Raw genomic sequence first — 12,075 nt, forward strand, 5'->3', positions numbered from 1 at the left:
GAATAAGCTATTATTCACTAAGCGAATCATCAATATTACAAGTTATCACATTCATATCAATCAGAACTAAAACATAAAAATGTATCCATATTAAACTAGACTAGTAATAAGTTCAAATTGTAGCTAAAATCCACCAACCTAATAAAGAAATATTTATAAGACTGTGAGTACAAAAAATAAGGGAGATGCAACTTATAAAACAAAAGCATAAGATGGTTAGCCAAAGCCACCACCACGAACAAACTGTGGTTAGGCTCACCTCAAAATTTGAATCATGGTGGCATTTGACTCAGAAAATATCAAGAACTAATTTTTCACTTCAACTAATTCCAAAATTGTTTGAACCTTTCGGATCACCACCCAAACATTTTCGTAAGTCACAAATAGAATAAACAACATATAAACATGGACGAAATACAAATTGAAATGCAAATACTAAAATCAAGGGATGCGATTATCACATCCTTAATTAATTACTAGTGATCAATTCTTATAAAAGAAAACTGAGTGTTTAACTTTCTATCCAATTTGGAGACGCAAAAACATCATGCGGTGATTAGTACTTGCAGCTCAAATAACAAATGTATTACTTTAGATAACTTTTTTTTGGGTCAAACGGGAGGGATGAAAATGTAAGGTATTGTTACTGATGGTGTTATTCTATACCATTTAATAATTTTTAGAATTGGAATTATTAAAGTTTTCATAGTTTAAACTTTAGTGTGATTTTTTCATCAAAATCAACTTTAAGACAATTACATTGGTTTTTTAAAAATTAAACAAAACTCATCCGTAATATATGACTCAGTTTGGAATCAACATGAATAGCTATATTTGATGATCAAAGGCTCAGCCTCATTTGTTTGCACTTGATGGAGGTCTGAATCTGAATGGTTCAGATCTAAGCACTTATTTGGTCTTAATAGATTTCAATCATTAAAATCTTGAATAAAGTCTTAATATCATTACTAGCTATATATTTTGTGCGGATAATTTTCACCATTACTCTGTCCATAACCATCAACCAGCACCACTAACCACCTTTGTCATCACCACCATTAACAACTGAAAAGGTGTTAATGCTCTTAAGATATTGATTTTGTTACTTGGCACTTTCCTTTTCCATTTTTACCACTATTATATGTATAGAGTGTATACCCGCATGATAATTAGTCTACGTATATATTGAATAAGAGAGAAATAATGCTAGCATTATTAAGTTAACATCGATAATGGATCAAAACAATTACGAAAAACATAATTAAGTAAATAAAAATATGCATTATCTAATATTTTATTAATCACTTAAATGAAACGAACATACAATTTAAGATGGTATTAATAAAGCATAAAAAACACCTAGGTGCAAGTCCGATCACCAACCGTTTGTTAAAATAATTCGAAGGACGATAGCTAAACAACTTAGTTCTTAACTTTGCGTGCTGCTGTTGGAACTGGAGCTTGAAGAAGTGTTGGTGGTAATGAACCTTGAATGGGGCAGAGACTCCTAAGTGTAAAAGGGAAAAACGAACTCAAAGGAAAAATCTTAGGCAAACAACTATCCTCGAAGTGTAATGCAGCTTTGCAACATTGAGGACTAATCAATCGAGGTTGGATACTTAAGAAAGATGTTATAAGTTCCTCGACACATCCAGGAACATTCAACACCGTTGCTAAACATTTTGGGATACCCGGAAGAAGACCATTACCGACATGACCCCCTAAACCTGGCAAACGGCCGCCACCTTCAAGTAATTGTGAGACACTCGGAGAAACCTCGATGGATATGCACAAGAAAATAAGCGCATATGCATAGACAGAAGAAGCCATTTTTTTCCTTACCGACTATATAAGTTAGTTACAATTGTATTTGAGTTAAGAAAGCTTTGGATTTGGTGAAGATTTCGAAGGAGGATCACATATTTATATTGTAGGATGTAATGTTAATGTATGGTGACCTTTTAATTTCCTTAAATGTTGAGAACTTTATTGTACATTTGAATAGTTGTAATCAATTGTCTTTTAAGTTTTAATTGGCATTAAGAGAGTTCCATGCATCTGTGCAATATTTATTTGGATCTATGACACATTAAGAAGTAGTATTTATTATATTTATATATTTGTAGTTCATAAATGGTAGTAAATTATCACAAAAAAAAAAAAAAGAACACAAGAATTATGTTGAACTAAATACATTAAAACTGAATTGTTGCTTCGTAGTAGCAATGACCAATCGGAGCATGTCTTTTGTGACATCTAAATTCATGAGTCGTGGTCGACACCTAATAAGCTATTATTCACTAAGCGAATAATCAATATTACAAGTTATCATATTCAAATCAAACAGAACCAAAACATAAAGATATATCCATATCAAACTAGACTAGTCATAAGTTCAAATTGTAGCTAAAATCCACTAACGTAATAAAGAAATATCTATAAGACTATGAGTACAAAAGATAAGGGAGATGTAACTTATAAAAACAAAAGCATAAGATAGTTGGCCAAAGCCGCGATCACGAACAAACTGTGTTTAGGCTCACCTCAAAATTTGAATCATGGTGGCATTTGACACAGAAAATATCAAGAACTAATTTTTCACTTCAACTAATTCCAAAATTGTTTGAACCCTTCGTATCACCACCCAAACATTTTCTAAGTCACAAATAGAATAAACAACATATAAACATGGACGAAATACAAATTTAAATGCAAATACTAAAATCAAGGCATGAGATTATCACATCCTTAATTGATCACTAGTGATCAATTCTTATAAAAGAAAACTGGGTGTTTAACTTTCTATCCAATTTGGAGCGGCATAAACATCATGTGGTGATCAGTATAACTTTCTATCCAATTTGGAGCGGCATAAACATCATGTGGTGATCAGTACTTTCAGCTCGAGTAACAAATGTATTAATCTAGATAACTTTATTTTTTGGGTCAAACGGGACGGAAACCGGATGAAAGTGTAAACTAAGGTATCTTTATTGATGGTGTTATTCTATATTTCATAATTTTTAGAATTGGAATTATTAAAGTCTTCCTAGTTTAAACTTTAGAGTGATTTTTCCATCAAAATCAGCTTTAAGACAATTACATTTTTTTAAAAAAAATATTAAACTAAACTCACCCGTAATATATGACTGTTTGGAATCAACATGAATGGCTATATTTGATGATCAAAGGCTAAGCCTCATTTGTTTGCACTTAATGGAGGTCCGAATCTGAATGGTTCAGATCTAGGTTTGTCGGATGAGATCGAGAACCGAAAGATGTCTATCAAAGAGCAGAGGGACTGACTAGATGGCTGTCAACTAGCTCTAAAGGTTGCAAAGCCTTTAGAGTGCCCCTAAACGGAAGGAAGGAAATATATTTTGAAATCTTTCCTAGCTACCGGGGAAGGGGAGAGGAGAACATAAGTAACCATCAAATTATTGAACCTCACCTCAAACAAAGGCCCTCGGAAGAACTGATAGAGAAACCTACAAATAAAAGAATACCGTCAAAAACTTAAATGGTTTAGATGTAGGCTATTATGTATGTTTGTTTAAATTAAGATTTAAGCACTTATTTAGTACGAATAGGTTTCAATCATTAAGATATTGAATAAAATATTAATATAATTAATAGTTTTTGTGCGGATAATTTTCACCATTACTTTGTCCACAACCACCCACCACCACCACTAACTACATTTGTCATGACCGCCATTTAACAACTAAAAAGGTGTTAACGCTGTGAAGATATTGATTTTGTTACTTGGCATTTTCCTTTCCCTTTTTTTTACCATGATTATATGTATAGAGCTTATGCCCATGATAACTAGTCTACGTGTATATTGGATAAGAGAGAAATAACGTTAGCATTATATTAAGTTAACATCGATGCAGTAATGGATAAAAAACAAAATAAATTTACTGAAAACATAATTAAGTAAATAAAAATATGCATTATCTAATATTTTATTAATCACTTAAATGAAACGAACATACAATTTAACACGGTATTAATAAAGCATAAATAACTCCTAGCCGCAAGTCCGATCACCACCCGTTTGTTAAAAATAATTCAAAGGACGATAACTAAACAATTTAGTTCTTAACTTTGCGTCTTTGCCGTTGGAACCGAAGCTTGAAGGGTGTTGGTGGTAATGAACCCGAATGGGGCAAAGACTCCTAAGTGTAAAAGGGAAAAGAGAACTCAAAGGGAAAATCTTAGGCAAACAACTATCCTCAAAGTGTAATGCAGCTTTGCAACATTGAGGACTAATCAATTGAGGTTGAATACTTAAGAAAGATGTTATAAGCTCCTCGACACATCCAGGAACATTTAAACCATTGTAAAACATTTTGGGATACCCGGAAGAAGACCATTACCGACATGACCCCCTAAACCTGGCAAAAGGCCGTCACCTTTAAGTAATTGTGAGACGCTCGGAGAAACCCTAGCGGATATGCACAAGAAAATAAGCGCATACGCATAGACAGAGGAAGCCATTTTTTTTTCTTACCGACTATATAAGTTAGTTACAATTGTATTTGAGATAAGAAAGCTTTGAATTTGGTGAAGATTTCGAAGAAGGATCACATATTTATATTGTAGGATGTGATGTTAATGTATGGTGACCTTTTAATTTCCTTAAATGTCTTTAATAAGAGAGCTTTATTGTACATTTGAATAGTTGTAATCAATTGTCTTTCAAGTTCTAATTGGCATTAAGAGAGTTCCATGCATCTGTGCAATATTTACTTGCATCCATGACACATTAAGAATTAGTATTTATTATATTTATATATTTGTAGTTCATAAATGATAGTACATTCTCACAGAAAAAAAAACACAAGAATTATGTTGAACTAAATACATTACATTAACGTGACCAATCGAATGTCTTTTGTGACATCTAAATTCATGAGTCGTAGCGACACCTAATAAGCTATCATTGAATCCAATAAACGGAGCATGTCTAAAATCCACTAATGTAATAAAGAAATATCTATAAGACATCTAAATGCAACTTATAAAAACAATGAGTCGTGGTCAAGTGACCTTTATTCCATTTAGACATCTCAAGTAAGCATTTATCATTCATAGTGAGTGTCATCACTCGCGAATGAATCCAAATTAAACAATTGGTGTAAAATAATAATTTAAAAACTAGTCCCCCACCACCCTAAGTTCAAATTGATCCATTTTAGGCTTATATAATTCAAAATTTGGCACTAATCTATAGCCCCCATTTCATTATTTTTTTGTTTTTGCGGTCCTCCAAATTCGGAAATTTGATCCACTAATGTAATAAAGAAATATTTCTATAACCCCTCTCGACGTTAGGTTCTTTTGAGATATCACCCACAAAAGAGCCGTTTGAGGCAACCTAAGAAAAGATTGGAAGCTTTGAGCTTGGAGATGCTTTCTTCTTCAACTTATCCAAACTAAAAAACAAAAAGCTCCTTGATTGATTTTGAATTATAAGATTGTTTCATTTCTTGAAAAGTGGTGGCCCGAGAGATAATATTATGTTTTCTCTTTAATTGAGTTTCATTTCTTGAATATAGTGGTGGCCATGGAAACGGAGATAATATTTTCTTGAAAGAGTGTGCACTCCATCCTCTTTATATAAGATCTTTTGCTCATGTGCCTCAAAATTTGAGATTGTGGAGTTTGTCTCCAATATTTTGAATTCTTAACCCAATTGGGTCACAATTAGAAGGATGGAGATTTAGTGATTCTTGTGGGAGATTTAGAGGAGGAAAAATTGAGTTATGCAAGAATCTAATCCTTGTGGTTTTTGTGGCCCATTTGGTGGCTTTTGAGAGATATGGTGGATATTCACTTGAAGGAGAAAAAAACAAAAACAAAAACACAAAATTATTCTCTTTCACGCTCCAAAATGTGAAGGACACGCACGTTTGAAGGTGTCTAATAACCATTTTAATTCAGGGTTCGGATCACCAGTTTGGCCTAAAAACAAAAGCATAAGATTGTTGGCCAAAGCCGCCACCACGAACAAACTGTGTTTAGGCTCACCTCAAAATTTGAAACACAAAAAATATCAAGAACTAATTTTTCACTTCAACTAATTTTCGTAAGTCACAAATAGAATAAACAACAAATAAACATGGATGAAATACAAATTGAAATGCAAATACTAAAATCAAGGGATAAGATTATCACATCCTTAATTAATCACTAGTGATCAATCCTTATAAAAGAAAACTGGGTGTTTAACTTTCTATCCAATTTGGAGCGGCATAAACATCATGTGGTGATCGGTACTTTCAGCTTCGAGTAACAAATGTATTACTCTAGATAACTTTTTTTTTCTTTTTTCTTTTTTTTTTGGGGTTAGATGGGGCAAATGAAAATGTAAGCTATTTTTCTATACCATTTCAAATTTTTTAGAATTGCAATTATTAAAGTTTTAGAATTGCAATTATTAAAGTTTTCTTAGTATAAACTTTACAGTGTTTTTTTCCATCAAAATTAACTTTAAGACAATTACATTGTTTTTTTAAAAATTAAACTAAATTCACCCATAATATATGACTCCGTTTGGAATCAACATGAATGGCTATATTTGATGATTAAAAGCTAAGCCTCATTTGTTTGCACTTAATGGAGATGCGAATACGAATGGTTCGAGATCTAAGCACTTATTCGTCCGAAGAGATTTCAATCATTAAAATCTTGAATAAAGTCTTAATATCATTACTAGTTATATATTTTTGTGCGGATAATTTTCACCATTACTCTGTCCACAACCACCCAAACATTTTCGTAAGTCACAAATAGAATAAACAACATATAAATACGGACGAAATACAAATTGAAATGCAAATACTAAAATTAAGGCACGAGATTATCACATTATCAATTAATCACTAGTGATCAATTCTTATAAAAGAAAACTGGGTGTTTAACTTTCTATCCAATTTGGAGCGGCATAAAGATCATGTGATGATCAGTACTTTCAGCTCGAGTAACAAATGTATTGCTCTAGATAACTTTTTTTCTTTTGGGTCAAACGGGACAGATGAAAGTGTAAGGTATTGTTATTGATGGTGTTATTCTATACTATTTCATAATTTTTAGAATTGGAATTATTAAAGTCTTCCTAGTTTAAACTTTAGAGTGATTTTCCCATCAAAATCAACTTTAAGACAATTACATAGTTTTTTTTAAAATATTAAACTAAACTCACCCGTAATATATGACTCCGTTTGGAATCAACATGAATGGCTATATTTGATGATCAAAGGCTAAGCCTCATTTGTTTGCACTTAATGGAGGTTTGAATCTGAATGGTTCAGATATAGGCTATTATGTATGTTTGTTTAAATTAAAGATTTAACCTTACTTATTTAGTACGAATAGGTTTAGATCATAAGATATTGAATAAAGTATTAATATAATTAATAGCTATCTTTTAATGGATAATTTTCACCATTATCGTCACGACCACCACTAACCACCTTTGTCATGACGACCATTTAACGACCATTTAACGACTGAAAAGGTGTTAACGCTGTGAAGATATATTGATTTTGTTACTTGGCATTTTCCTTTTCCTTTTTTTACCATGATTCTATGTATAGAGCTTATACCCATGATAACTAGTCTACGTATATATTGAATAAGAGAGAATAACGCTAGCATTATATTAACTTAACATCGATGCATAAAAAACAAAATAAATTTAAAAAAACATAATTAAGTAAATAAAAATCTGCATTATCTAATATTTTATTAATCTTAAATGAAACGAATATACAATTTAACATAGTAATTAATAAGCATAAATAACTCCTAGTTGCAAAGTCCGATCTGCCACCCGTTTCTTTAAAAATAAATTCGAAGGACGATAACTAAACAATTTCAGTTCTTAACTTTAAAGTGTTCTTTGTTGAAGCTGGGGCTTGAAGAAAGTCATTAGTGCCAGTAACCAGAACCTGGACTCCGAATGAGCCTCCTAAGTGAGAAGAACTCCTTGTGGAAAATCTTAAAATGAAACTAACTATCCTCAAAGTGTAATGAAACACAGCAGCTGTCGAGACTAATCATTGAGTTGGTCACCAAGAAAGATGTTATAAGTTCCTCGACACATCCCGAGACATTTAACCACCGTTACCAATAATTTTGAGATCTCCCAGGAAGAAGACCATTCAAGCATGACCTCTCTCTGACTTTGGCAAAAGGCCATTACCTTTAAGTAATTGTGAGGCTACGGAGAAACCCAGTGGATATGCACAGAAAATAGCGCATACGCATAGGCAAGTCATTTTCCTTAAGGAGATATATAAGATGGTTATGAATTTGTTTTCTATTTGGGGTGTTGAAAGGATTTGAAATTTGATGAAGATTTGGAAGGAGGATGTCATATTTATGGTAACAGTTTGTAGGAATATGTAATGTAATATTCATAGAAATGATCTATCTCTGTGGTATAGCTCGTCTTTTAAATGTCTTTAATGTGAGGATTTCAAGTTTACATTTTTAATGGCTACGTAATCAATTGTCTTTTTAAGTTTTAACTTTGAGAGTACCATGCATACCATGCATCTGTGTCATAAATGATTTGACTGCATTACTGCATGGAGTCAAAATGAATAACAATCTTCAAATAAACCTTCTCCCTTAATTGCATAAATTCAAGTTCAAACTGATCATACGTTAAATATAAATTGTTGCTTTCTAGTGGCAACGGCATGATATTAATACTGTGCTTCAGTGAAATTGAAGCTTTTTTTGTCACGACCCAAATTCATGAGTTTTGACAGACAGCTAACGAGCTATTACCACTAGGTGAACCATCAATACATGTTACCATACTCAAAATTACAACGTTTGAAATAGAACCATAACATAAAGAAATATATCCATCGGTAGCAGCGGAATAAACAAGACTAGTCAAGACTTCTCAAATTATAGCCAAAATCTACTAATCGTAGTCAAGAAACATATATAAGACTTTAAGTACAAAAGATAAGGGATGGCAAATAGCCAAAGCCTCCAGCACGGAGAGCAGACTGGCGTTGACTCACATTATGAAAATCTGAATCATGATGGCAAGTTGGCAACAGACACAGAAAGAGACAACTGATTTTTCACTTCAACTCATTCCAAAAGTTTTGAACCCAGGATCACCACCCAAACCATTTTCGTAAGTCACAAATACTCAAATCAGGGGATGGGGCAATCACATCTTTCCTAGTGATTTTTTACAAAAGCAAAAATTGGGTGTTTAAATTTTAATCTTGTGATAGTCAGTACTTTCAGCTGGAGGTAGTGAGTACCATAGTCCTCAAAACTTACAAATATGCAGTTTGTGCCATTAAAACATGGGGAAGAATCTTTTTAGCAAGATAAAAAATTTTAAAAGCCAGTTTCATCCTTTAAGGTTTTTCCCTTCTGTCCAAATGTATAGTTCCAATTATTTCTAGATTACTATTTATGAATAAGCTCCCCATATTTCAAAAATGAAACACTTAAACCCGAAGGCAATATTGTGTACAATCTCCATTGTTAAAGGTTTAAGCTCTTCATCTGAAACTATAGGGTTAATTAACAATCATATTGGTGCAGGATTTTGATTATATATTTAAGTGTTTAATTTTGTAATAAATGAAATGTATCTATAACTGAATTATATTATACGGGCCTTCAGACTATGTTTTTTTTCCTAGTACAACAGTAATTCATGAGTCAAAACTAATTAATATCTTCAAACTTTCATCACAAAAAAAAAAAAAAAAAAAAAGGAAGAAGAAGAAGATAGAAGGAATATATTTTTCTGTTTTCTATTCATTATTAGACCTGTCCACGACCCAAATCATGGATCATGCGGGCACCCACACTAACCCTCCCAGTGGGCGAACCCTTGAGATAACTACCTTAATTTGATACAACATACGGAATAAATACTTTTATTATGAAATTCCCAAAATCTAGTCTAGACTCATACAAGGCTTCTAAGTTTACAATTTGAATAGATAACGGACTCGAAGTTGGATCACACGTTTAAGGATAGAGAACAACGAAATCTAAGGAGAGACTGCGAGGTTGCAATAGCTCACCCAAACGTCTTTGACGAATGCCTCGAAACGGTCGTGAGACTCAGAACATCACACGAAATAACTCTACACTCGGAAGGAGTGTAGCAAAAATAGTATGAGCACAACACTAGGCTCGTAGGTATCATGGGCGACTAAGACTAGATAAAATATATAAAGGCAACAAGCAAGAAAAACATATAAACCAACAAGTACAAGTCAATATGAATCCATATCCACGAGAACAAGTCGTCTTTTATGTTATAGCATCTAAACAATTGTGCCAAGTCTTAGTATAATCAATCCGAATCGGTACATCACAGTCGGTATCCACAACAATCAACGGGGAACCAAGATATAATGCAATGCAATAATGTATGTAGGATGAATGCAATGCGTATGCGTTTTTGTACAACATGTCCGGACGGGCTTAACTCCACGTCTCGGCGATCATGACCCATGGGGGACCCGCGAAGTCCATGTACCACTCGCTCACGAGGAATAACAGCCTGCGCGGATCACGAGCACACTCTACGATCCCGGCAAAGACCTCGGGCATCGGACACTCCATCGTTCCACGACGAAAACCTCGGGCAACAAACACTGCATCTCTCTTTTACCCTCGGCAAAGACCTGGAGGCTACACTCTCTCACGTATCATCATTAGTGCCATAACCGTGCATATATCAATGTATCATGGAAATGCATATGGGTGTGAAATGTAATGTTAAAAACCAATTCAATCCAAAGCAGTACCGCATGGAATACAAGTAATATCGTGATAAGGCTACACAAAAAGCCACGATGGAATCACCATTCTCGTCTCCATATCAATCAAGTAAAACACCCGCAATATCATAGTCATGATATATCATTGATCACGGATACTCCAATGTCTCGAAGTGGCAACGAGCACAAAAAAATAGATCAAGATAAGTCGACAACACAACGGGATGTGTATCCCCAAATCATACAACAAGGTCCAACCTAAGAAAATATCTAACTTGACTTGATACCGCCGAGGTTTATATGCATTCTCAGAACAATATCATCTAAACATACGCTTCGCTAATCAAAGTCTCACCATAAGGTAAACGGCTAACCTGCCTGCGATGCGAACGGGGTGTCACGAACTTTCACGCGAAGTTTTTCTTCGGAAATTAACTCGATCGGACAAGGTCTTTAGTGCTTATTCGTCACACAATATGTGTACGCTACCCAATAGCCTTCAACCTATATTAAGACGCCAACAACTATGGTTAAGCTACAGGGGAAGTTCCTTCTATGTAGTAACTCCTTTCTAGATGTTTAGGCGATGTTTTCTCTTACAATATCTAAACCAACCACATACTACCAATACAACATAATAATTATGTGTTCAATACCAATCTGAGACTGACCCATGTCTCAACATTACATTCTGCCTTGATAACGATTCACATACGGCTTGAAGCATTCTCAAGTTACTTTTATAGTTTGCATAGCCAAACTTGCATGTAACAACTTATAACAGCCCATCAACATACGATATGATGTATACTCTTAACTTATAATTATTCTTTCCAACTAATGAAAACACAAGTCCAAAACAGGTCCACACCACAACATGTCCAAAGTCCCTACCGACAACATAATAATGTTCGAATTCTTGCAACGTTTACGAACATACTAAGCCAACCACGTACGATTTTTATACATCGTTTCATATCTTCTTTTCATATAATTTTAGTAAGTTATGACCAGCTATCCACCGACAAGTACAACATCAATTCATACGCAACTACAGTATATCCATTTTTATAATCCTTAAAACAACTTCGAAATGACTTTAGTTTCAACTCCAACCATTAAACACCTTCCTTTCCTCATAAAATTCATGATAATAACAATCAAAATATCAAGTAAAAACGGTTCACTAACCTTACAGCTACCCCCCCCAGCTTCAAAATCTTCCCAAAAAATCATGTTCCCTTTCATCTCTAACCGCTTTAACCTTCCCAAATTTTTTTCATTCTTT

General features: G+C 33.7%; 1 protein-coding gene across 1 annotated transcript; it reads right to left on the reverse strand.

Annotated features, from left to right (window-relative positions):
- Positions 1–1,422: 1,422 nt before the first annotated feature.
- On the reverse strand, positions 1,423–1,830 carry LOC132066195 (uncharacterized). Its single transcript, XM_059459558.1, has one exon. The coding sequence runs from the start codon at positions 1,828–1,830 to the stop codon at positions 1,423–1,425; it is 408 nt and encodes a 135-aa protein (XP_059315541.1).
- Positions 1,831–12,075: the final 10,245 nt, after the last annotated feature.

The sequence above is a fragment of the Lycium ferocissimum genome, chromosome 8, assembly GCF_029784015.1.
Source record: "Lycium ferocissimum isolate CSIRO_LF1 chromosome 8, AGI_CSIRO_Lferr_CH_V1, whole genome shotgun sequence".
In the NCBI taxonomy this organism is placed as follows: Eukaryota; Viridiplantae; Streptophyta; class Magnoliopsida; order Solanales; family Solanaceae; genus Lycium; species Lycium ferocissimum.